The following is a 27,766-nucleotide window of genomic DNA, read 5'->3' on the forward strand; positions in this document are numbered from 1 at the left end:
TTGCCATCATGATTAGATATTTATTGAGCACCAAAAGAATACCAGAGCAAAAGACTCATTATGTGGCAGCAAATCTGAACCCCAGCCTGTGACGACATGACATTACTTAAAAGTTGCCAGGCCCTGGAAAATGGGAAATGATGTTGCTCCTTTGAGCTGGTAGAACTGAACCTTCTCTGGTCTTCTGATAGCACTGGAGGCATTCTGACCAAGCTCTAGTCCCATGGGCCATTCTCTGGTGTTTGGAAAGGAGCAGTAATACATCAGGAAGTGACACAAGAAGAGTCCAGTTGGCTTGCTTGCAGTGCATACCAAAATTTCATAGGCAGAGCCAGTCCCATTCAAGGACTACAGCATCAGCAGGATAGACACTGAATGATCCAGGAAAAGAGGTAGCAGAGAGGCTATATACAGAAGGAAAGACCTGAACAGGGCAATTATGCCAGCAGATCTTGACCTTGTGGGACATTTTTAGCAGACGTTCTTGCCTTGAGTGGCCAGTACTTCATAATCTGGTGGTACTGTGTGCAGTAGGCGGGCATAGTCACCGTTGATCTGGGCAATGATCTGGCACTCATGGCCCAGGCAGGGATCATCAGAATACTCATTACTCAGAGCTTGGGAATATGGCTCGTTGCTGGAGCAGCCACTTGTGTAGACGGACACTCTCATGGTTTCCTCAGGGTCACTGGCCTCCCTGGGATGCATCCTATGACACAGAGCCCATCATGAGAAGAGATTTGAGCCTTAGACTGTGTTTTCCCACACTTCTGCTTAAGTAAGTCCTTACCAACTAACTTTGTTGGCAGATATTTGGGGAGCAGAGGGCTGGTACCTCTAAATAATCTATTGTGCTCACTGAGCCAGGATAGAACCTCAGGAATCTCAGAGAGAGTAGAAAGCTGTACTGACCCTGAGGGTCTTTGGATTTTTAGGACTACTTTAGTTCCATGCTCTATGCTTACCCCTCCTCCCCAGTTTTTTCATGTTTCCTACCAATGATCAAGAGAATTGAGGTAAGGAAAAGGATCATAACATGGGAAAGGAGAGAGATTATCTTACCTGGTCACTTCATAGATGTGCTCTAGAAAAGAAGAAGGATTCAAGTCAGAAATTTCTATGGGCAATGAACCCTGGATACCAGTCAAAAGGGTACAGAGAGTGATGCTGAATGTTTTAGCTTTCCAATACTGGGAGATACTTGGATTTTTACAATACTTATGCAATAAGTTGGAACACGGCATATTTATCAGAGAAATGAAGAGGATCCTCTTTGTCATCAATGACTCAAGTTATTGGATTGGAGGTTTTGATTGGTGTGGGTGAGCAGAGAACATTGGAACTGGACCTGCTTTCCACCCAGGAATCTCACCCATGATCCTCAGAGAATCCCTGTAGGAAACTTGACTGTCAGGCCAATATCCAGGAAGAAAGGGCTGGATTCATCTAATGTCAAGGACCTTGGCCCATGCCACCCCCAAGTACATTCACTTCTACCCCTGAGCCAAGGAAGGTTCTGAAATAGATCATCATTGCCCCCTCGTGTCTGTGTAGGAGAAGTGTCCCAAGCTTAGGCTCAAAGATGGATATTGCTTGGTACTTTTCTCTAAGTGTTTATAATCCTTCAAAGGAGCAACTCAGAAATGTGTATATTAGTCACAAAATAAGTAAACAAGGGAAGCCACAAGACTGACAGTAGTTTCATCACCCCTACTAAAATGTGGGGTGACTTTTAGTGCCTTTGCAAGGTCTACTAAAGAAAGTCTAAATTCTTCTGGCTGTCATTAAAAGTCTTCCATAATTAGAAATGAATTTTTGTAGAGTAATAGAGGGGGTGATAGATAAAAGTAAATTATATACATATATAGAAATATCACTATGAAGTCCCTTTGACAATAATACCTGCCAATAAGAATGTTAATCTAAAAAGGCAAATGAGCTTTATTTTCTTCTGTATTTGCCTATTGATCATCTATGTATTTTAATTGATTACTTGCTACTCAATTACCTTTTATAATTTTTTTGCAGTGTACACTGAAAAATACAGAACACTTCACGAATTCGCGTGCCATCCTTGTGCAGGGGCCATGCTAATCTTCTCTGTATTGTTCCAATTTTAGTATATGTGCTGCCGAAGCCAGCACTACCTTTTATATTTTTATACTTTTGTTTGTCTAGTTACCCTATCTTTGAATGCTGGCCCATCATAAATTGTTTTCATCTTTTATGGCTTGGTACCAATTTTCTATCCTGAAAGATCTTTTAATGGTCTAGTCTAATTCTCTTCTCCTTGGGCTCCCTTTAATATTGCTTGGCTCCTTCAGGTTTTGATTTTGTGGGGTTTTTGTTGTGTTTGAGATAGTAGTTTTTTACATCATAGCCCAAGCTGTCCTGAGACTCTCAATCCTCCTGAATCAGCCTTCAGAATGCTAGGATTACAGGTATGTACCACCACTCCTAGATGAGTCCATAATATTTACTGCTTTACCCTGTTATTTATCAACTCCATGGTTTAACCTTGAACCCTCTTTTTAAATGTTAAGCAACTTAAAAGGAATGTGTCGTATATCCTTTTAAGGCATTTAATTACAAGAATGGCTGTACTTAACTGGTCACCAAGGATTTTTCCATCAACTTCTTCAATTGTTTTTTTTCCTGCCAGTGCTGGGGCTTGAAATCAGAGCCTGGGCACTGTCCCTAAGATTATTTTGCTCAAGGCTAGTACTCTACCACTTGAGCCACAGCGCCACTTCTGGCCTTTTCTGTTAATGTGGTACTAAGGAGTTGAGCCTAGGGCTTCATGCATGATAGGCAAGCATTCTACCACTAAGCTATATTCCAAGCCCCCACTTCTCTAATTTTTTGGCAAGAATTTCTGCCTGCCTGAGCTTTGAAACTTGGCTTTGAACTTACTGATGTACCTTACACAGTGCTTCATACAGAGAGTAGGCAAATAAGCCACCAGAAAGAATATGATCAAAAGCCAACCAGCCATCGTCCTCACTCACCTTGTTGGGATGTCTTCCGGCAGAGTAAGATATAAGCCATAGTGAAAACAACCATGCAGCACAAGAATATGATGAGGATGATGGAAAACATAGGTAGACCCCTTCCTAGGAGGCAAAGCAAGACTAAATCATATGGGTTAAAATTTGATTCTGGTGTCCTGCATCTTGTATGTACATTTTTCTAATTTGGGAAGGGGAAGGGAAATAACAAAATGCTTAAATAAGGATACAAGTTGACCCATTGTAGCAATGAGATGTACAAGACACTATGTTGAAAACGAACTTTACAACTTGGGGGGGGAGGAGTTGGGGAGATGGGGAGGAAAGGGATAGTAGGGGAAAAACAAAGGAGGAGGTAACAATGCTCCATAGAAAATGCACTCATTACCTTTCTCGTGTAACTGTAACCCCTCTGTACAGTATTTTTACAGTAAAAAACATAAAAAATTGAAACACAAAAAAAGATAAAGCCAGAGAAGGCATAACTGAGTAGTGGTGCTCATGCCTGGCAAACAAGAGTCCCTGAATTCCAACTCCAGTACCAAACAAACAATCAAACAACAAATCAGCACCAGAAACTAAAGATCAGCTCACATTTGCCCAGATTTTTTTATTTTCCATTTACATTTTCTAATCTTTTCTTTAGCTATTCACAGCAACAAACAAAATGAGAGTCTTAAGAAAGGCCGGAGATTGAAAACCTTAATAAGGTCTTTTGGATCCACAGTTTGGTGATTCTTGGAATTTGCACCAGATCTCCATGTTTTTTTTTTGAGGGGGGGGACAGGAGATTTTCGTGGTTCCTTCACTTCTCAGCTTTATTGAAATGCAACCTCGTTGAAGAATCTTTCTATTAAAATGCTCATTGACTAAATTTCAACTTGCTGATTTCTCAAAACATATTAAATAATATACATTTGGCTGAAAGAATCCACTGTCTTGAGTTTCCAGTTCTGGACTGGTTATTTTTTGTATAACTATAATAGAATAATAGAGTATCTTTTAAAGATATTTCCATCCAAATTCCTAGAACCTGTGTGTCAGTTTGTATTACAAAAAGAAATTAAAGTTAATAATTAGCTCATGTTGAGATAGGGAGATTATCTTCAATTATCTGAATGAGTTCAATGTACTAATAAGGATCATTTAAACATGGAGGGAATAGATAGAAGAGAAGGTTAGAGTAGAAGATTTGAGTATTCTTACATTGTTAGTTTTAAAAATGGAAGAGAGGAGCTATGAGAAAAGGAATGTAGGTAGCATGTAGAAATTGGAAAAGATAAGAAGAGTGTTTTTGTTTTTTTGCCAGAGCATCTAGAAGGATGGTAGTCCTACTGAAAAGTTGATAATAACTTAGTAATAACTATCAAACCTGACTTGCAATGTTTTTATAATAGTCATAGAAAAATTAATACAGTAAGTAGTCAAATCAATGACTATCACTGGGTTTTAGTTTCCTCATAAATTTCATGAAACATATGGATTATATCTAATGCAATTCTAGCTATAATACTCTCAATCTAAGAACTTATATCAGAGGATAGAGAATGGTAAAGCAAAAAAATTCCAGTGTCCTTTAGATTTAATGCTGCAACTTTTTATTAAAAAATAGATTTCATGATTTTCGGTTCCAAAAAATTGGCTATTTGTGGTTCTCTGAACTTCTAGCTGGAACTGAGAGAGCAGATAAAACAAGATTTTCCATTGACAGGAGTCAAATCCTAAAACATCTGATAGAAGAAATAGGACACATATTGGGGGCGGAAGGAGGAAGGGATGGGAAGGGGAAACAAAGGAGGAGGCAACAATGCTTAATAAAAAATGAACTCATTACCTTGTCCATGTAATTGTAACCCCTCTGTACAATATTTTCACAATAAAAAAGAAATAGGACACATATCTAACATTTAAGAATTTATACTCTTTCCAAGGTTATCTTTTAATTTTCCCAAACTTATTTTCCTAGAGGTACATTCTAACTTCTATTCTCCCAGTGGCTATTTCCTTGAGAAAAACATGAAACTATAGAAGCCTTCAAGCAAAAAGTGACAAGGCAAAGGTTGCACAGGAAGTGGTTTGAGAACTGCTCAGAGATAGCTAAGAAGCTGTGCAATCAGAATGAGACAGATACAAAGGACATTAAGAAGTATCTTCAATGATACAAAGACATCGAATGACCCAAAGAATGATAATCCTCTAAGTGTTTCATATCAACTAATTCAAATAGGAACTTGATGGATGTACACTTGAACTCTTAGAGGTCCCTACAGGGACACTACAGTATTGAGAATTGATACTTTTATTATGAGACCATGAGGTAGTCTACAGAGTTCAGGCAGATGGGCTATGGTAGCCCAGGTGATAATGGAGAACTCAAAGCTTAAGAGAAGCAGGAAATTATCAACTGGTATAAAAGTAATTCATTATTTTAATAATCAATGCAGTCACGTCAGTACATACCAGTTTACTACCATTCAAGGTCTTAATTCCTGACACTCTGACTTGGAAATTCTTGAGATTTTATAGGAATACAAAAAGTTAGTTGCAAGCTGCTGAGAAAACCCCTATGTTTATGTAATAAGGTACTGTTATTATCCTTATCTGTTCCAATGTCCTTTTTCCTATAACAATTAGCTGAAGTTATGTCCTTATTTCTATTCTTATTCACAGTGCTTAGGAACTATGTTAGTATAACAACAGAGACTATGTTAAGAATATATTTACGAAATCCTTTAACAGCACTGTAACCTTATTCATCCCTCTTCCTCTCCATTTCGACACCATCTCTACCCTAGGGCACTTGATGGTTAAGAGTCATACAATACACAGAACAGTGGGGAGTCATTGTCACAAGACTCAGATTTTAAAAGGAAGATTAGAAATCTTGATATTAGACTTACCTAGTTCAGCAACGGTCTCCCCAAAGTATCTATCCACTTCAGTGGTCCTGTCCAAGGATGGGGTCACTTCAGTGGCCACTTCCCAGGTTGTTGCTATGGTGACAGAGGGTTGGAGTTAGAAGCTGTTCTTCCAGCAAGGATCTGTGAGATGTTGGATGGCAACAAAGTTGGGAATCTTCTCTGGGAATATGTGCTAAGCTAAGAGTACCTCTCTATATCACTGATCATTATGCTATAATGTGGAGCATCTTACTTTCTAATTGTTAGAGATGGTCAGTGAGAAGAATGTGCATAAAGGAGAAACAATATACCCAATCACTAGACTAGGAGCAAAAGCTAAGTCACAGTGTTCTTTGGGGCTACAATTATCACAAAGAAGAGTATATAATCACTAATCTACTTCTTAACTATCCTTTATTCCTTGCTGTTTTTCTCTTGTTCTCATTCTTTTATTATTATGCTCTCTCTGAGCAATCCAATGACCTTTTATGCCTTGGGGAATAGCATTGAAATTCTTGTCTGGGTTCCTATGATGCCATTTTATACCTCTAATACTCCCACAGAACCATAGTAAAACTCACCTTCCATGGAGGATTGCGTGGTTGTAGATGTCTCAGTCTTGGTCTCGGGTAGATTTGAAGAGTCTGCAAAGAAAAGGGAGCTCAGTCAAGGGCCCTGGTATCCCTGGGTGAACAGCTGAATGCTCTAGGAAAATTAGGAAGTATGTAAAGGCCAGTCAAGTCCACAATTAGACTTCTCCACACTTCCCTTATACTGTCAAGTTCCATTGCTTGTTCACCCCTCACACACAAGTCTAGGGCAGGGTTGTTAAGTCAAGGCTCATAGATATTCAAGGAATCTGTGGCTAAAGTTCACAGGGTATGTAAACGTGGATGAGAAAGTATAGTTTAACTGAAATTTAGTGATTTATTCTCTTGAGAGGGAAGTCTTTGGAAGTCTCACAGAGAAAGTGGCAATGTGTGACATCAGTCAAAGTGGTTGAGTAATGATTTCCAAAAATTCACTCCTCCACAAAAACAATAAAGTAACTGGAAAATTTTGACATAATCAACTTTTGCCCAAATTTTAGAAAGTATCTAAAGGTTTGTAGCAACTCAGGGAAGATTTATGGAAGTAAAACATTCCAGCTTTAGTAAGAATAGCAAGTGTGGCATTTAAATTTATATCCATTATTAACTCTTCCCAGCTCAGAGGTAGTCAGAAAAGAAAATGTCATTTTAGGTGTTGGATGAGCAGAATAGACTTCATTCCAAAACAGCTATGAGTATTTGAGGTGTCTGGTGTTTCTCTGAGAGATTTGATTCCAAAGGCTTGTTTTAGTTGTTACTCAAGATTATTAGCCTCATTAGATTGGGAGAATGTTTGTCACAGAAATGCTTTAGACAATGAATAAAAGTCTATGGAAGCAAGAGACTAACCAAAACCTAAAAGGAAAAACTGGGATTTAAGATGTGCATAGGAAAAGGTCAGATAATGTGATGTTAGGAAAATGAACCCTTAAATATGTATTTTAATGTTTTCGTTTCTTTCATGCATGTGTTTCTAACACATTTATAAGATTATTTCTTTGTTGCTTTGTATGTCCCCCCCCCACAGTGTAACCCCCGCTTTCACTTTATTTGATGTCAGTATAACATGTGGAGGAGATGGGGACAAACAAGTCGTTTAAGGATTCAGGTGGACCTGTGGCAACAATGAGAAGTACAAAATGTCATGTCAAAACCAGCTTTACAATGTCGGTGGGGGGGGGAGGGGGGTATAATTGGGTGGGGGAAAGGGGGAGGCTGGGAAGGGAGGTGAAGGGTAAACAAAGGAGGAGGCTGCAATGCTTGGTAAGAAATGTATGCATTATCCTGCCCATGCAATTGTAGCCCCTCTGTACAGTATGTTCTCAAATAAAATAAAATAAAATAATAAAAAAAAAGATGTGCATAGGGACTGTGAGAAATTTGCATGCATTCTGGGAATCTAGAAAGCTACCTGCATGCATAAGTGCTGTGCCTGTTCAGGAAGGACATGAGAAGGCCCTAAGTTCCTATCTGTGGTTATCTTTGAGTCTCTATATTAGCAGTAGGTGATCATTATGGCACAATGTAAACTATCTAGGAAAATGTTGAAGACATACCCTAACAGGCAACATACTTCTCTGGTAAAGACTGGAAGATTTATTACTCCAGGAATACTTTAAGAATATCTCCATCTAATCATTAAGAATATATCGTAAGTAGACACTTCATTGCTCATCCATGAAAAGGACTACCTAAGCCTATATTCTCTCAGGAAAGTCAAAATTATTGTAGCAATCTGTGTGAACAAGTCCTAGGGGGGAAGAGAATCAAAGTCACCACATTGCATTATTCTAAAACATGACACTTGCAAAGAAAATGGAAAGTATATAACATAAGTCAGGAACAATAGCAATTGTCCATGCTGAAATTGTCTATGAGGAATCATGGAAAATTTAGACAAAACAGTTTAGGTATGTTAAAATGAAAGGAAAATAAATAAACAAATGACAATGGTCCAAACTAGATACAGAATGCTAGGAGGAGACTGATACTATTAAAAGTAATCAAATAAAATAAAAAATAAAAAAGTAATCAAATAGAAATACAAAAGTTGAAAAGCACAATAACTGAAAGAAAAACTCAAAAGGGAGAAAAATCCACTACAGCAGATTTGAGTAGTTAGAACAAAGCACCAGTTAACTTGAAGGTATGATCATTGAACTTATCTAGTAAGCAAACAAAGAAATATGAGTGAAAAAATTGAACAAAATACCAAGGACCTGCAGGACTTTATTACCAATAATGACCAAAGAGTTGTGCTGGAGGCATGGCTCAAGTGGTAGAACACCATCTATGAGCAAGAAAATAAGCTACTGTGATACCCTGAGTTCTAATCCAGATATGAGTAAGATAGCTAGCTAGCTAGATAAAAAAAGAAAAATAAAGTCTTTTGTGTCTAACAAGGTACAAAAAGACATTACAAAAGAAAAAGAAACAAAGTTAGCATATAGAATAGGATTTGCAAATCTTGTATTTGATAAGGCTCTTGTATTCTAAAAATATAAATAACTCTTAAGGCTCTTGTATTCTAAAAATATAAATAACTCATGATTCAACTACACAAGGTCAAATAACTCAATTTAAAAATGGCTAGTCAGGGGCTGGGAAGGTGGCTCAGTGGTAGAGCGCTTGCCTTGCATGCATGAGGCCCTGGGTTCAGTTCCTCAGCACCACATAAGCAAACAGAAAAAAGCCGGAAGTGGTACTGTGGCTCAAGTGGTAGAGCACTAGCCTTGAGCTGAAGAGCTGAGGGACAGTGCCCAGGCCCAGAGTTCAGGCCCTACAACCGGACCCCTTCCCCCCCCAAAAATGGCTAATCAGTCACTGGTGCTCATACCTGTAATCCTAGATACTCAGGAGGCTGAGATCCAAGGGTCTCAGTTTTAAGCCAGTCTGGGCAGGAAAATCCATGAAACTCTTATCTTCGACTAACCACCAGAAAATTGGGAATGGTGCTGTGGCTTAAACTAGTACAGTGCTATCCCTGAGCAAAGACGTTCAGGGACAGTGCCCAGGCTTTGAGTTCAAACCCTATGACTGATAAAAAAATGACTAAAGAATTTGGATGGGCAGTTCTGAAAAAAGGTTGGAGCCAGTACAAAACCTAAACTAATGATATACCATATAGGCACAGTTTCCAAAACAGCATGGTACACGTATCAGAATAATCAAACATAAGCAATTTCATGGCAGGGATGGCAGGGGAAACTGGGGAAAACAAAGTAAGGGATGACATTGTCCAAAAAGAAATGTACTCATTACCTGACTTATGATATGCTAACCCCTCTGTACAACATGTTAATAATAACAATAAAATTATATTAAAAATAGGCAAACAATCAAATGGAACAAAATAAAGGTCCTAGAAATAAATTCACATGATGGATTCTTGACAAAAGTGTCAAAAGTATTAGAGAAAGGAGAGCCTCTTCAACAAATGTTTCTGGGGAAAATTTAATGCTTCTAAGATTGAAATCGGACCCCTATTTCTCATCCTGTACAAAAAAAATGAAAATGAATCAAAGACTTAAATAGAGGACGTGAAAAAACTAGAAGCAAACATAGGGAAACACTTCAAGATATTTGTATAGAAAATGATTTTTTAGTATATGACCTCAAAGCACAGGAAACAAAGGCAAAATAAACAATTGAGATTATATCAAATTCAAAAGTTCCTACACAGAGTTGAAAGACAACTTACAGAGGTTTAAAAATTTTAAAATAAAAAAATCTTAAAATAAAACCAAGCAATCTCATTTAGAAAAATGGAAAATGACATTTCTCAAAAGAAAACATAAATGGTTAAATATCATTAGATGTGAAAATATGAGTAAAAATACAATGAAATACCATTTCACTACAGTTAAGAATTACTATTGTAAAACCTAACAATTGCTGCTGGGTTTTGGTGGCCCACTCATGGAATCTGAGATCTGAGGATCATGGTTCAAAGCCAGCTGAGGCAGAAAAGTCCATGAGACTCCTATCTCCAGTTAACAACCAGTAAACAGCCAGAAGTGGAGCTGTGGCTCAAGTAGTAGAGTGCTAGCCTTGAGCAAAGAAGCTCAGGGATAGCATCTAGGCCCTGAGTTCAAGCTCTAGGACTCACACTAAAAAAGAAATGCTAGTATGAGTGTGGGAAAAAAGAAAATATTATCCTCTATTGGTGAGAGCACATATTTATATGACCCTTATGAACAGTATAGAAAAATCTATCCTACGATCCTGCTATCCCACCTCTAGGTATACATCTACAGGAAATGAACTCAGCATAGTGTATTTACTCTGGCAGTATTTGAAGAAGCAAAGATACGTAAACAGTGTAGGTATATATCATCAGATTAATGGATAATGAAAATGAGATTTATATACACACAGAATAATGTCAGTCATAACAAAGAAGAAATCCTGTTTTTGGAGGTAAAACTAATGAAACTGCAAGCCGTTGTTTTAAGTGAAATAAGCCAACAGAGACAAGTACCATATATGTTTACTCTTGTATATAGAAGGCATAAAAGGTGGATCATGTTTTGAAGCCTGGTGGGGCAGGAAAGTGCATGGGACTTTTTTTTTTTTTTTGGTCGGTCGTGGGGCTTGAACTCTGGGCCTGGGCGTTGTCCCTCAGCTCTTCAGCTCAAGGCGAGCGCTCTACCACTTGAGCTACAGCGCCACTTCCGGGACTTTTTTTTTTTTCTCCAATTAACCGTCAGAAAGACAAAAATGGAACTGTGGCTCAAAGTGATAGAGTGCTAGCCTTGAGTGAAAAAGCTCAGGGACAGCACCCAGGCCCTAAGTTCAAGCTCCAAGACCCACAGAAAAATGGTGGATATGAATGCAAAGTAGAGATGAATGGATGTTGGGGAGGGTATAGGTTAGTGCACAAAATGAAATCAAATTTGATTAGTGCGTTCTATATGCCCATGTGGAAATATTACACTGAATTTCATTAATGTGTACTATATATACATTTTTAAAAGGCATATAAATGATCAATAAGTACCTAAACAGATGATGAACAACACGATCACTAGGGACATGTAAATCATATCCACAGTGAAATTCCACTTCACACCTAGTAGGAGGTCAGCAATTAAATTTTTTTGGAAGTACTAGGGCTTGAAATCAAGCTTGGTTTTTACTCTCATGAGGATGTTCTACCACTTGAGCCACAACTTCACTTCTGGAATTTTGTTGGTTAATTGGAGATAAGATTTCCAGGCTAGCTTCAAGTGTTAGTCTTTAGATCTCATCCTCCTGACTAGGATTCGAGACATGGGCCATCAGTACCTGGAAAAATTTTTAAAATTAAAAACTTAACTAAAAAAGGTGACTACAATTGAAAAAGATTGTAATCATAAAAACAGAACAATGAAATCTGTTGAAATTGTTATAGACAGGGGATAAATGAGCCAGGGGTAGTGAAATTGGGTGTGAGATTGACTGGAATAAAGTATAAGCCTATAGGGAAATGTCACAATGAAATCTGCCCTGTATAACTAATGTATGCTAAGAAAACCAAAAGGAAACATAAAATAAATGTTAGTGAGGATGTGGAGAATCTGCAGGCTTCCTATCCTCCAATACTACTTGTGGGAAGGGGAAATTGTACTGTCACTTGAAGCCTTTGTCACCTTCTCAAAAAGTTACTATGTGACTTTGCCATTGCATTCTTAGTCATGTACCTAAAGGAAATGAAAAAATGTCTGTAGAACAATTTTTTTTCACAATTCTTCATTGCAATTGTTGATTCATAAAGGCCACAATGTAGAGACAATCCAAATGCTAATTACAAGAATGGATAGCTAGGTATATATGCATGTAATGTTACATTTTCAGGTACTAAAACGAATGAAGTATTGATACATGCTTCAGCATTAGTGAGCTTTGAAAAGACTGTGCTAAGTGAAAAATAATAGGCAGAAAGTCACATTCTGACTCACTTTTATTTTTTATGATTTTATTTTCTGTGGTTTGAATTCAGGGTTCACACTTTCTTACATATGAAAATCATTAGTGAAAGATCAGTAGAATTTCTGTTCTCTGAGAACGTGGAATAACATTGCAAGTAGAGGGGACAGCATGCTGTTCTGGATGTGGGGAAATATATGAGAAGACAAGGCTGGGGGCAGACTAAAGGGTTTGGGTTTTGTTCTTTGGATGGAAGAGGCCATGGAAAGCAACTGAAGGTTTCTGAAGAAGTGAGTGAAAGTTTCTCAATTGAATTTGGAACACAGTTCTGAGACTAGCTTTTGTTGGACTCTGGAGATCAACTATGAATAGAAAGGCAGAATGCTTAGATTTTACAGTCTAGTCACATAAAACAGAAATCCAGTACCAGATATCAATAAGTTGATATCTTGAAGAAGCATAAGCTGGGGAAGACCATTTAGAAGCCTAAAATTTCAAGACTAAAAGACTTTGAGATCACTTGGCTATTGAGGAGGCTGAAATATGAGGATCCTGGCTCAAAGCCAGTCTGGGCAGAAAATTGCATGAGATTCTTATCTCCAATTAAGCAGTACAAAGCTGGAAGTGGAGTAGTAGCTCAGATGGTATAGTACCAGCCTTGAATAGTAAAAAAAAAAAGGTCAAGGATAGTGCCTTGTGTTGGTACACACACACACACACACACACACACACACACACACACACACACACACACACACACAACACACACACACACACACACACACCATGAGACTATTTGGCTATGGGGAAAAGGAGTGACTTAAGAAGTGATCTTTTTCATGGATCAGGGTCTGGGGAAGAACAACAGGTGCCATATTAAGCTACAAAGGTGTCAAGAAGCCTCTAAAACATCACAAGCATCAGGATGAAGAGGATGAAGTTTTGAGAGGAAACAAAAATAGCAGCAGAAGAACAAAGGGAAGGGCCTCATGGGCATAGATGGAATTAGGAAATTTGTCAGAAAGTAAGCTGATAGAGCCAGGTGCCAGTGACCCATACCTATGATCAAAGTTACTCAGGACACTGAGATGTGGGGGATTGCCATTTGCAACTAGCTTGGGTAGAAAACTCTGAGATACTCCATCTCCAAAATAAATAGCAAAAAGCCAGACTGAAGTGGTTGAAGTAATAGGGTACCAACTGAGCAAGTAAACCAGCAACCACGAGGCCCTGACTTCAAATTCTAGTACTAGGAAAGCAAGAGGAAGGGAGGGAGGGGAAAAAGAAAGGAAGGAAGAAGGAAAGAACAAAAGGAAGAAGGAAGGAAGGAAGGAAGGAAGGAAGGAAGGAAGGAAGAAGGAAGGAAGGAAGGAAGAAAGAAAGAAAGGAAGCAAAGAAGGGAGTGAGGAAGGAAGGAAGGAAAGAAAAGGAAGGAAGGAAAGAAGGAAGGAGAAAAGAAAAGGAAGGAAGGAAAGAAGGAAGGAAGGAAGGAAGCAAAGAAGGGAGTGAGAAAGGAAGGAAGGAAAGAAAGAAAAGAGAAAAAGCCAGCCAGCCAGATTTTGATTATGTGGCTCAAGTGGTACAGTGTTAGCCTTGAGCAAAAACAAAATAAAACAAAAACAAAAAAAAAAAAAACTAAAGGGACAGTGCCCAGGCCCTGAGTTTAAGCCCTAGCACTAAAACAACCAACCAACAAACAAAATATAATTCAATAGTTGAATTTAGTGATTATTAAGATTATTTGACTGTAAGAAGTAAATTAGGAATACTTAATGACATTCCCTAATTGTTTGGGAAATTAGTGAACAAAGGTACGATTCAACAAAGATGAGATAATAGAAATGAAGCTGTCCAAAAGGCAATTAGACACTGGATATAGTACTAAGGGGAAAAATTAAGGGTAAGCTGGGCACTGGTGGCTCATGCTAGCTATTCAGGAGATTGAGATCTGAGGATCAAGGTTCAAAGCCAGCCTGGACAGAAAATTCTATGACACTCTTATCTCCAATCCAGCACAAAACAATCTGGAGTTGGAGCTGTGGCTCAAATGGTAGAGTGGTATCTTTGAGCAAAAATGCTCCAAGTCCAAATTCCAGTATTGACACAAAAATACCAAACTAAATTAAGGATAAGATTATGGTTTGAGACCCATTCATATAGTGTGATACTTGAAGTCCAGAAGTCAATAACAATCCTCTGATATTACAGATACATGAAGAGAAGAAGACATTTGAAGCCTTTGAGAACACTTATAATTAAAGGGTGAATGAAAGAAAAGCAATCAACATGTTCTAAAAAGGACCTGTCTTACATATTGTAGGAGACCCAAGGGAAAGGGGTGTTCTTGATAAGTGTTTTAAAGAACACTGGAAAAACCTGGGGCCTTGGTTTTTTTGAGGTCAATGATAATTTCAGTTTGCAAAGTTTGTGGTAAATTGAGAGGCACAGCTGATGGAAGATACCTTCTTCATAAGGGTGTGAGATGTAGTGACAGGTAGAGAGAAAGAGTTTTAAATAACAAATATATGTTATTTATATATACATATTAGGTTTGGATACATAAATACTAAGTATCCATCTCTGTCTCTCTGTCTCTGTCTCTGTCTGTCTCTGTCTCTCTCTCTCACTCTCTCTCTGACATAGAATAACAGCCTTGAGTGAATAAAAGCTAAGTGAGAGCATAAGACCTGGAGTTCAAGTCCCACTACTGGTACATGTGTGCGCATGCACATGTGCTCATGGGAAGAGAGAGACAGAGACAGAGACAGAGACAGAGACAGAGACAGAGACAGAGACAGAGACAAAGACAGACAGAGACAGAGACAGACAGACAGAGACAGACAGACAGACAGACAGACAGATAGACAGAGACAGAGACAGAGAGCATGCACACACACAGAATTCTAGAGGAGGGTTTGCTGTTAAGAGGAGAAAAACAGAAAAGCATATCTTATTCTTAGTCCAGAGGAAACAAGTAAGGAAATACCAAGACAAAACAGAGGGTAGTGGAAAGAAATCACATCTGAAGGGGGTCTGGATCTTTCCCCTCATCTTCTTGAAGTAGGACTGGCTGTCTGAAACGAAGTGGAAATTCTCTGAGCTACTGATATAAGGAATGAGACAAAAATGAGTAAATGAGCAGCATGGGGACAGAGGGTGCATGTGGCAGAGAATAAACCCTAAATCAGTTAAAGTGCATATTTGTATTTTGTTTGGTCAGCAGAGCTCAGCTATCTATGAGCAAAGGCACGGCGTACAGGACTATTGCAGAACAGAACTATTGCAGAGGTAAAGTAGAGCGGTGAAGGTTTGAGAGCTCCCTACAAAATATAAATAGGTAGTAAAACTTAAGGACTAGATTGGAATGGAGAGAAATACAGGCCAGGGGAAGCCAAGAGACTTGGTTCAGACAACAAAGCAGGGTGGAAAATTGAGAGTAAGTTCTCTGAGCCTCAATTTCCTAATGTGACAGTATGGGGCAGTGCTTGAACACTGAGTGTTCATAAATAAAAGGCCTTGATTAACTGTACTCTCATCTTCATGATGACTTCAACCTTTGATTTTGCCTTAAGAAGGAGAGATTAAAAGAAAATAGGCAGAGATCTAGGCTTATTTCATAAATTAAGACAAACCCAAATTAACAAAGCCAACAAATGAAAGAATTAGTTTAAAAATAGAAACAGCTTTCAACCATGAGAAACATTCAGCCATAGTAGAAAGGGCACGAAATACAATAGTCTGGTTAAGCACAGAGAACATGTCCAGAAACCCCAAAGTACGAACTTCCTAAGGGACAATAGAATACTTTTGCTTTTCTGTAGGTTAGTTCCTAGACCATTGCAGTAAGATTTTGCTTATTGTTAACCAACCTTGTCTCATTTAAGAAGATCTCTTGGCAGACAAGAAAATACAATGGTTATATCACTTCTGAACCTTTCATTTAATGCTAGCCTGCAGTCTTCAAGGCATACTTTGTGATACTCTTGAGACAGTGCTATAAAAATAGCCACTCTTGCACTTTCTTGCTCTCACTCTGATTTCCTCCTTTTGACTCAATTTCCTATTCTGTAAAATGATGTAATTATAGACATCTCATTAGATATTAGCAAAATTACACAAGATAATGTATGTCAAGGTATTGAACTTTTGTATCTGACAAATATGAGATACCTACTAAATGTCACTTTGCCTTTTGCCGTCTTTAGAGACAGGGATTATCTCTGACCCTGCTATTTCCAGTTTCGAATTGTGTTTGTGTTGTGTGTGTATAATCATTGCCTATTCAGGATCCAATCCCCCCCTCCTTTCTCTGCCACAAGGGTTCTATCTATTCTGAGGTATGACTACTTCCAGGTAGTTTTGTGCAGATACTAAGATAGAGAGGTCCTTACCTTTAACCACAAACTTTACAATGTCACTGCGCTGCTCAGAACCAACTCTGCCCTTGGCAGTACAAAAATAAGATCCCGAGTCAGCCACCATTGCAGGCTTGAAGAGCAAGGTTCCCAAACTTGCTACTTTGACGGGTTCCTGGTTATTAGTCTCCTCCTTGTACCAAGAATAAGTGATTGGGGGAGAACCTTGGGCCTGGCATTGAAGGCTGATCCTCATTCCTTGGGGCACTGTGAAGCCATAACCACTTCCAGTTGTCACTGTGGGCTTGGAGACAGAGACTGTAAAAGGAAAGACAAAGAAGACATCTGGGAAATCATTCAAACATGGGGATACAAGGCCAAGTCATCTCCACTGGGCATAAAGATTTGTGTATATCTGCCACTGGAACTAAAGGAGCTCATAAATTGGAATGGCAGAAGGGAAATTGCAATGGAAATGAAAAGGGTTTTCTTTGGAGGATCAGGTGACTGATTATCTGGAGTTAAAAATCAACTGCCTTAAGAAAATAATGGTTGTTTTAGGCTCAAATTGTTTTTTTTACAGGTGAGAAAGACCCTTAATGTTTACAACACATTTTAATATTTTAGAGTCACTATATAATCAAAAAGAGAGAAATTATTGATAAATTGGAAGCAATATTATATAATTTTACACATCAATAAGAATATAAAAAGAACCTAGGCACTAAAATACTAATATAAATACACATATTATTTGTGCTCAAAATAATATATTTTAGTCAAGTAACAGTGCCCATAAGGCAAATGAAACCTTTGTATGTTGAAAACTACAGAGTTGGACTATCAGCAAATTGTTTTTTGAATTATCTAAACCCTGGTGTGTGTGTGTGGGGGGGCAGTGTATGTGCTGGTATTAGGGCTTGAACCAGGGTCTTGCACTTTCACCAGGCTTTTTCACTCAAGACTAGCTTTCTACAACTTGAGACACAGCTCCACTTCTGGCTTTTTGTTGTTTAATTGGAGATAAAGTCTTACTAACTTTTTTCCCCAAATTGACTTCAAACCATGATCCTCAGATTTCAGCCTCCTGAGTAGTTAGGATTATAGGATTGAACAACCAATGCCTAGCTATTTGCATTCTTGGATTACCAGGTACAGATCTTTGTATAGTTCTTAAGGTAGCTTCTCCAGAGCTTTTCTATCAGAATCTATCTACTCTCCAATACCTCCTGATGAGGTATACTCATTTTTATGAATTTTAACGCCCAGTGTATAAGGAAAACAAATGCCAAGATTTCTGAGACACTGGAAGACATAGAGGGTTGAAAGCTACAAACCTAGTCCAACACTTAAGTTTTAGTATGGGAGTAGGACTTCAAAGATCCTCTATCTGTCCACTCCCTGTGATTAGCACATAGAACTGATGAAAGTTTATATACAGGCCCATCGATCTCTCTCATTTTGTCAGAAGTTTCTAGGACAGTACTCTATTGAGTCTTTGCCTCTAAGCACCTTTCTACTTGCACAGTGACTTACGTTTCTGGACTTGAAGCTCAATGATCTTATCTCTCACCACCTTATTGCCATCAGGGGTCTGCCAGGTTACTTCACACATGTAGTGGCTTCGATCATCCATCTCGACAGTATCCAGTTGGAGGGACACATCCCCTGGAATCCCATGGCGAATATGCAGGCGGCCTCGGTATTTTGCCTGCTGGATATGGTCACCAGTGGAGTCTCTTAGGAAGATGGTGACTGTATCTAAGTGCCGTTGTACCAGCCACTTCACCAAGACTTGAGTGTAGCCTTCTAGAGGACCATAGGTGCAGGGAATAGTCACATCCCCTTTCCAGGGCCCAGTCACCCTCTCTGGTGCTTCCAGGATAGGGTGACCTAAAGAGAAGAAACAAAGAATGAAAACATAGATGGCATGCTCATCTAGAAACTAGGGTAGCAGAGACAGGCCTCAAGTTTTATCTGAGAAGCACTTTTCAACTTTTCTTCTATCATACTTTCATATGCCTTGTGCTCTTTTGTTCTATACCAGTGTTCACACCAATCAAAACCAGTACTCAGAAGGCAATTCCTTTACACTGGTTACCTCTACAAGTCTCAGGTCCTTTTTACATCACTGCCATGCTAGGAGGTGACCTGGAGAAAGTCCCACCCTAAATGACCAATGTGCTTCATTGATCATGTGGTAGAAATTCTACCAACTATTGACATTCTACACTTCTATGAAAAAAATTCTCTTAACAATTTCCAAAAGAGATGTAGGAGCAAAATGAACAGTTGGGTCTGGACTATTTCACTTTGTGTAAATATGAGCCTAGAGATCTGGGGTTTCAAGGGTTGCTTAGAAAAGGCTCTGTGCCATTTCCCCTCTTGCTCTCTTAGCAGAAGAGCTCAATGATTAGGGTCCCAGATCTAACTCTTTTCAGGAAGGGAGGATGAAGCAGGCAACAGACAATTCTGAAGGGTGAGAAAAGGGCCTGATTGTAAATTCTTGTCCAACAAAATCTTTAGCTAGAAACCTGCACTTTGTTAGCCTGAATTTTTTGTTCTGATTTCTTTTTTCTGTTTATTTCCCTTTTGGTTTCTGTTAGTGCTCATCAAAGATACATTGGAAAATTCAATCCTGAGGAGGAAAAGATTTTGTCCATGCTTGGTTTGGAGAAGAAAAGGGTCTGAGTAATTACCTTGGAGTTGGCTATGCTAGTGATGGTGGTTCAAGAAAAGGGACATTTCTCCTCGGTAGAAAATGAATTTTCCCTCCTTGGGAGGGAAATCTAAGGAAAAAGATGGGAACATCAGAATAGCTAGTGTCTGCTATCATAATTCTGTATTGGTAAGCTCATACTTTGAGGATTTTGTTCTATTCAGTGGAACCAGGAGTGGGGAATTGTACCCAGACCATGTCTTTATATTGCCCCTAGGAAAGGTGGTTTCAACCTTAAGCTATTTTCTTTGTATTTATCCCAGGATCCCCAAGTTTTAGTTTAGCAGATAGAAGATGACATCTTCTGGTGAGGATATGCTTTCTTGCTCCTAAAATATGTTGTTAAGCACTAAGGCTTTTCTCAATGAGGATACTGAAGTTAAGCCTTTGGCTTGGGTTCTCACCAGAGACTCTTGGAATATGAACAGCATTTTTTAGACATGATAAAGGCCTTGAGGAGGAAAGAATAAATAAACACCACTTCATGTTGCTAAATCCACCCCATATTCTCTGTAGAGTTTCAGACTTGGCAGGCAGCAGAATTCAGACCCAGGAATGGGAAACAAGGAGGGGAAGATTTTAGTTTGTCCTCACAAAATGAACTTTATAACTGAAGTTTTCTATGTATAGGTTAAGCCATCTGGGGAATTTCTGAGCTCTGTTTGGCTCTTAGAAAACATATCTTCCCAAAGTCCCGTCCAACCTGAAATGGTCCAGTGCAAATAACTGTAATAGACACAGGTTAAATAATTCCATATTCTAGCTAATGGTAACCTTTCACCGGGTGGTAGTTTTCACTGCAGTATTGGTAGCAGTTCATGCTTATATATGCATGCAGATACAGTTGATAATCATCATAGACACATGGACACATATGTCTATACATATTTTGGGCCACATGCAAGCATAAACATAGACTCCTTAGGCCTCAAAAAACCATCTGAACCTTCTGGTTTAATGGACTCTTTCCCACTGATCTTCTTCTGACCCTCCTCAATCTCCCTTATGTCCACTGAAAAACATTCTCACATTTTCCTTCTGGGCACCAGAGAAGCATTCTGCTGTGATGACATCTGGAGCTGCTTTGTCTATGTGTATGCATGTCTGCCCTCTGAACTTAGGGTAGCTCCAAGGCCAGGATTGCATTTCTTTCAGGGAATTTGCTGGAAATTCTCACAGAGAATTAGGAACATGGCCACACAGTCCCAATTTCACAATTTTGAAGTTCATTTCTAGAAGTCTGACTTGACTCTTCTACCTTTGAATGGAGACATTGGTAACCAGACTTTTCAGAAAGGCATGATTTTATTCTGTTTACATTTTCTTCCACTCTCATTGATTCTACTTCCTACCCATCATTTAATCTTCTTATTTTTTCTCTTGCTTCATTAGTAGCATACAAAAAGTAAATGGAACACACAGAGGAAAACATTGCACTATTCTTTGTGTTCCCTGACCTCCAAAGTGAAAGCACATTAACATTGACTTATATCTTCTAACTACCTCTTTTGTGCCCATAGAATTTAGGAAAATACCTGGTAAGAAAACCTAGTGAGATAAAAAAGGTAGTAGTCAAAGGCTGCATAAGATAGTAGAACATAACCATCATGATCCAAAGTCTACCCTATCCTAATTCTTTCTGTATGGCCTTGGACAAATTATGAAATAGATATATGTATATATATATAAACTTTAAATTTGGCCACTATCAATGAAAGTAAAGAAATAGTAAATATTCCATGAAGGGTTCTTATTAAAATTAAATGAAAGCACTTAACAGAACGGGACTGAATAAATGTCAGTCTTGTCTTATCACTCAAGTAAAACTTGTATTAGTATTAATACTTTCTGTCCTATAGAAGGCTTTAATATGTCTTCTCCCAATTAAACAGATTTTAGTTTGATTTGATCAATGTTAGTTCTAATAGAGACCCATAGGAGAAGTTACTAAAGTAATAATAATAGCCACCTCCACCAGGCTGATAGACTCTCTTAACCTATGGGCATTGATAGATGATAGGGCAGCCAGAGAGGACACAGCATTCAGTTATAGGGAGGACCTGGCAGCCACTGTAAAATGTTGGTCAAATAAAGCAATACATCTGATTTTCTTGGAAGAGTGGGAAAGAAAGCTCCACTTCTTGGGGAAGTGCTCTGCCCATTATAGATGCCTCAAAAACACTAAATAACAAACTACTTGGTACAACATGGGTTGAGAGACAAAGCAGGTTGGAATTTGGAGATTTCTGAAATGGAATAACTGGGAAGGCTTTTACAAACCACTTAGTGTTTTCTCATGAGTACACATAGACAAGGACAAGCTGGAGAGAGACAGAGTGGGAGACATGGAGAGTAGGACAGAGAAAGACGGGGGGGGGGGAGAAAGAGAGAGAAAGAGAAAGAGAGAGAGAGATAGGGGCTTACCTAAAGTCTCACAGACAGTTGGGCTCTGGAGGCTTAAAACAAGATTTTCACATGTTATTCTCTTTTATTTATCTGTTAATAAACCATGAAGTACAATAGAAATCAGCAATAGTTATGTATATATATATATATATATATATATATATATATATATATATATATATATACTTACGTGACGTGGCTGCAGGGATATTATCCTGCAGCTAGATATTGTCCTTCTTACTACTTGGAAAAAAATGCCCCCATCTGCCAACTGTTATTTTCCCCCTTCCAGTAAAAGCTGGGTTTCCTTTAAATCATAGTCAGGAAAAAAAAACAGGGCTGAACACTTTGTTGAAGGAGGGTTTGGCTTGAGAAAGAGGGGACAATAACTAGGACATGGACTTAGAAAAGCAAAAGTCTGAGGCCTGCCTACTCAATGATCCTGAAGAAAAGAAGAGAAAAGCTCTTTCTAGGACCCATTCTGAGTCCCTTTCTGCAGCTTTCTTCTTCATCCTCACAGAAAGAGTGAGATTTCCCACATCCTGTGCTCCCAGTCCCCATGACTGGCTTATCCTCAGTTATCTCTTGGATAGAGAACTAGCTTCAATAAAGTTTAGAAAATGCTTAAAATGTTTGTAAAATGTTTAAAATGTTTATAAAATGTAGATGTGAGGAATTATTATTATTATTATTATTATTATTATTATTATTATTATTATTATTATTATTTACATATGTGTTTTAGCACACAGGAAGAGACTTGCACAGCTGATTCTGAACCCAAAAGCCTTTTTTTTTTGTTGGTTATGGGGCTTGAACTATGGACCTGGGTGCTGTCCCTCAGCTCTTCAGTTCAAGGCTAGCACTCTACTACTTGAGCCACAGTGCTACTTCTGCTTTTTCTGATGGTTTATTGGAGATTAGAGTCTCACGGACTTTCCTGCCTGGGCTGGCTTTGAACCGTGATCCTCAGATCTCAGCCTCCTGAGAAGCTAGGATTACAGGTGTGAGCCACCAGTGCCCAGCTCCCAGAGTCTTTTTCAGTGAAGTCATATTCTCACAATGCATTGTAGCTGGTGATATCTTTGAGGCCAGCCAAGCTAATTTCAATGACAGATGAGATAGGGACACTGAGCTCCAGGGAGGGTGAAGGCACTATTGGCCATTCAGTGTAGATTAAGCCTCAGGTCTATAGAGTAAGACTTTATACACAAATACAAGACCTCTTTTCAGGGCTAGAGGAGATCACTGAATGTAAGATTGAGACACACAGGAATACTGATATGATCTCTTTCTCTCTTGTCTTTTTCTCTATACCCCACCTCTCTTCCTGTCCTGCATAAACACATCCATACATAGGATTTAAAGTTAACATTCATATAATGTTCTTCCAAAGCCTAGTCCTACCTTAAGAAATCCCAGACAGGCAGGGAGAAGATTGTGAGGTGGTATACTATAAAGCCAGCTAGAGCCAGATGTTGGTGGCTTACACCTATAATCCTAGCTGCCCAAGAGACTGAGACTTTAGTTTGAATCAAAGCCTGGTACACAAGTCCAGGAGACATTTATCTCCAACACAAATCCAGAAGTGGGGGTGTAGCTTAAGTGGCAGAGTGCCACTCTTCAACAAAAACGCAGAAAAAAAGCTGGGTGCTGGTAGCTTACACCTTTAATGCTAGCTATGCAGGGGACTGAGATCTGAGGATCATGGTTGGAAGCCAGAACGAGCAGGAAAGTCTGTGAGAGTCTTATCTCCAATTAACTGCCAGAAGACTGGAAGTGGTACTGTGGCTCAAGTGGTACTGTGGCTCAAGTGTTAAAGCACCAGTCTTGAGCAAAAAGAGGCTCAGGGACAGTGCTTAGATCCTGAATTCAAGCCCCACAACTGATTTAAAAAGGCAGAACAAAGCTCCAGGCTCTGAGTTCAAACCTCAGTGCCAAGAAAAAAAGAACCTGCTAGATAATAAAAATATTGTAGAAATAAGTTGATTTTTCAGGCACCTTAAGTTTTCCACTAGTGCTGTAACCCAAGGGTCAAATTCTTTTTCCTCTCAGTTGACTTTATTCAGGGTCTTTTTATTTTTATTTTTTATCTTTAAGTAGTTGTACCAAAGAGATGTCATTTAACAAAGCATTTTATGAATACAGTTCATCTTGATCAATATCACCCCTTTCAACATTCTTACCCATCCATCTCCTATATATACTTTCCCTCACTCTTGTTAATTTGATAGAATATACACTGAATTCTTTCAAACTCAAAGTTCTAGCAGTTGATGTGTCACAGAGCCAGATAAGGGTAAACTAGTCTGAGTCATCTATGGAAACTAGATTTCTTATCCTAAAGTGCCATCAAACTAAAACCCATCTAGACTCTCTGTATAGGAATATGAAAAACAAGTAGAGGATCTGCAAGAGTCCCCTTACCCAATCTTGAGTTTCCCTATACTATTACTCAGGCTTAGTGTGCTGAAGAGGCATCTACTTCTTAGGGATGTTAATGAACAGGGAGGAAGACCCACAGAAATAAGACTACTATAAGAGAGTCTAGCCTCTATTGGGACAAAAATCTAGCATTAGGCTCCCACAAACAGCCTGGAGAAACAGGGCATATCTACAGTGAAGTAGCCCAGGATGGGGTAAGAGATGAAGTACTATAGAGACTAATTGAAGGAGTTAGGGATGTTTATCTTGGAGAAGAGAGGAATTAAGAGGTCAAGAGGTCATAGCTTTCTTGCTTCAAACATTTGAAGGGCTGTTACAGAGAAAGGGAGCAGATATATGCTTCGTTGACTACAATAAGCAGAGCGTGTTAGGCACAGTGGCTCATGCCTATAATCTTAACTACTTCAAAAATGCTGAGATCTGAGGATCATATATTGAAAGTCAGTTAGGGCAGAAAAGTCCTTGACACTTCCAGTTAAATGGGGAAAAAACCCACCAGAAATGGGGCTGTGATTCAAATGATAGAGCACTGGCCTTGAATGAAAAAATTTAGGAAAAGCACTCAGGCCTGGAATTCAAGTTCAAGAAAGAAGAGAAGAAAAAGAAAGAACAAAAGAAAGAAGAAAGGAGAAGGAGAAGGAGGAGAAGAAGCAGGAAGAGGAGGAGAAGGAGAGGAGGAGGGGGAGGAGGAGAAGGAGGAGGAGGGGGAGGAAGACAAGAAGAAAGAGGAGGAGAAGGAGTAGAGGGGGGGAGGAGGAGGAGGAGGAGGAGGAGGAGGAGGAGGAGGAGGAGAAGAAGAAGAAGAGCTGGAGTCTTCAGATACAAGCCACAGGGATGTGGATTTACTTTAAGTACTATAAGTACCATCTGGAAATACTAGACAGTCTGGGAAGGTAATAAACTACCATATAAACTGAAAATATGTCTATATTATAAGGCATTTTTGTAAGGTCTCATCTACTATTAGGCCACATGTGTTCTTTGTAGACTATATATCTTAGCAAAGCCTGGCACAAGTAGCTCATGTCTATAATCCTAGCTACTCAGGAGGCTGAGAGCTGAGGATTGTAATTCAAAGCCAGCCTGGGCAAGAAAATCTGGAATACTCTTATATACAATTAACCACCAAAAATGAGAACCAAAAAAAAAAAACCAACACAAAAGAAAACAACAAAACCAATTAGAAAGTGAAGCTGTTGTTCAAGTGGTAGAATACTAGTAGACTTGAACAAAAAAGCTCAGGGACAGTGCCCAAGCCCTGAGTTCAAATCCCAGGACCAGTACACACACACACACACACACACACACACACACGCACGCACGCACGCATGCACACACACACACACACACACACACACACACACAAATATCTTAACAGAAAACAAAGCTTGGAAACACAGAGATACATTTTGTCAGATGGTAGAACTTCAAATAGGGGATGGGCATTGGGTGGCATTTGCTGTCCCTGACATACATTAGAAATTTTCCAAGAAGGAAATTTCTTGTCACTTTTTATAAAGCTTGCCTCCCAGATTGGTCATCAGCTTTAACCCACTCCCTCTCTTCTGCCCAAAACTCACCAAGGCAATCACATTAACAAAGACATTCGCCTGCCTAGCACAAATAGATTTTTTTTCTCAGTAAGCATTCCATCAACACCAGTCCCCAATATTTTTGCCTGGACCAGCTGCCAGTCATAGCCAGCTGGCCCTAACTTGCTTCCTTACCATAGGTAACCACAGTCAGGTGCCCCAGTAGCAGCATGCCCAGTAAGATCCCCATCACAGCCAGAGTCACTTCTGTCCTTTCTTTTAGCCTCCTGCTGCCAAGGAGACTTGAGCTCCTGGTGGTTGCCCGTGTCTGTGCTTGCTCACTTCCCTTCTCTATATCACTCACTTGAACTTTAGTCCCATTGCATGCATTCCCTTTCCTTCCCTATTTCAGTACAGTCATGTGGGGTGGAGTGCTCCCTTTTCTCCCTAACTGCCTGGGGTTAGAGATTTGAGGATGAGTGAAGCAATTAACCTCCTTACCCCCACTAGGGTATTGACTTCACTTTCCCTGGAGCTAATGGAGCTCTCTGCCTTTTGATTTTCCAGACTGTGTTTATTTGGGGCCCCCTCCGCAATACTCAGAGGTTTGGCGACAACCTTTGGGATGAACATGTTTACTCCAGTATGGGGGTATTTTCCTTTCTGGTGGACCCAGGGGAGAAGAAATCCACTTTGTTGGTATATGCAATTTTTCCAAATTTACATATTTAACCCTTGCCTGCTTGAGTCTATTGGAAATGGAAGTGTTGGGAGTGGGGGCATCTGTGAGCTTGTGAGTACAAGAGCTTAGTGTGCGAAAGGACTTTCTGCACATAAATGCTTAAATCATTGGCAAGCCCAATGGATATGACTGTGTGTGTGGGGGGGGGTGTCCTATGTTTCATAATGGGAAAGCTCTTTGAATCACTTTGTCTGATACTGTCACCTTCCTGGTGGTAAGCAATAATTCATTTTCATTAATACTCTCAAGCTTTTTCATAAGACACTTATTACTTTCTTCTTTTAAGGTAAAGAAAAGCTTCACTTCAAGTGCACTAGACCATTGAATTGATAGTGGTATATTTTATGAGGCTGAACTTTTTGATTTGGAATTGACACAGACCCTGGCCTACAAGTGAATGAGATGAAACCTAGTAAAACTCAATTGCTCTTCAGAGCCCCTGAAGTGAATGTCATTTCATCAGTAGTCTAATGTTACTATCTACAATCAGCAACATTTCAAAAATAAAAGAAATTCCCCAAAGACAGAGAGTCCCCACAAACAATACTGCACTGTAACATCCAAGATTTTTTTTCTTTATTTTCTGATTCTGAGATTGAGCTCAGGGTGTCCCAGTTAGTACAAAACCATGCCACTACTTTAGTCATACCCCCAATGCTTTTGCTTTTTTACCTTTTCAGATATGGTTTCATGCTAACTTTGTCTAGATTGGCCTTGAACTGAGATATTCCTACTTCTGCCTCCAAACTAGCTCAAATTATAGATATGCATCACTGAGCCTGTTTAGTTCTTTTTTTTTTTTTCTGTTGGTTGTGGGGCTTGAACTCTGGGCCTGGGTGCTGTCCATGAACTCTTCAGCTCAAGGTGAGCTCTTCACTACTTGGTTTATTGGAGATAAGAGTCTCACAGACTTTCCTGCCTAGGCTGGCTTTGAACCATGATCCTCAGATCTCAGCTTCCTGAGTAGCTAGGATTACAGGCATGAGCCACAGGCACCTGGTACCTGTTTAGTTTTTAAGATATATCTTGCTCACTTTTGCTCAGTCTGGCCTTGAATCTTGATTTGCCTGTCTTAGTTTCCCAAAGATGTGGCCTCATGGGCATATGCCATCATTCCCTGTTCTAAAGTGTATTTTTTTTCATGATTTTGAGAATAATTTAA

At 39.2% G+C, this 27,766-nt stretch overlaps 1 protein-coding gene and 1 non-coding gene across 2 annotated transcripts; both read right to left on the minus strand.

Annotated features, from left to right (window-relative positions):
* Nucleotides 1-26,210, minus strand: Vsig4 (V-set and immunoglobulin domain containing 4). Its single transcript, XM_070040224.1, has 8 exons — nt 26,058-26,210; nt 18,297-18,653; nt 16,797-17,078; nt 6,490-6,552; nt 5,909-6,001; nt 3,009-3,113; nt 1,063-1,084; nt 1-709 (listed from the first exon to the last, which is right to left on the minus strand). The coding sequence occupies exons 1-8, from the start codon at nt 26,110-26,112 to the stop codon at nt 472-474; spliced, it is 1,215 nt and encodes a 404-aa protein (XP_069896325.1). The 5' UTR covers nt 26,113-26,210; the 3' UTR covers nt 1-471.
* On the minus strand, nt 2,038-2,144 carry LOC138840620 (U6 spliceosomal RNA). Its single transcript, XR_011376171.1, has one exon. It is a non-coding gene; the product is annotated as a U6 spliceosomal RNA (small nuclear RNA).
* Nucleotides 26,211-27,766: the final 1,556 nt, after the last annotated feature.

Source organism: Dipodomys merriami, unplaced genomic scaffold (assembly GCF_024711535.1).
Source record: "Dipodomys merriami isolate MVZ:Mamm:240054 unplaced genomic scaffold, mDipMer1.0.p SCAF_3, whole genome shotgun sequence".
Lineage (NCBI taxonomy): Eukaryota > Metazoa > Chordata > Mammalia > Rodentia > Heteromyidae > Dipodomys > Dipodomys merriami.

What these genes read in the sequence shown, in the direction of transcription:
- Vsig4 (XM_070040224.1), bottom strand. Translation starts at nt 26,112, where the DNA reads ATGGGGATCTTACTGGGCATGCTGCTACTGGGGCACCTGACTGTGGTT. An exon ending in TGAGCTTCAAGTCCAGAAAC is followed by an intron (nt 17,079 to 18,296) that starts GTAAGTCACTGT and finishes TTCCTTTTACAG; the next exon opens with TCTCTGTCTCCAAGCCCACA. An exon ending in CCGGAAGACATCCCAACAAG is followed by an intron (nt 1,085 to 3,008) that starts GTGAGTGAGGAC and finishes CTTCTTTTCTAG; the next exon opens with AGCACATCTATGAAGTGACC.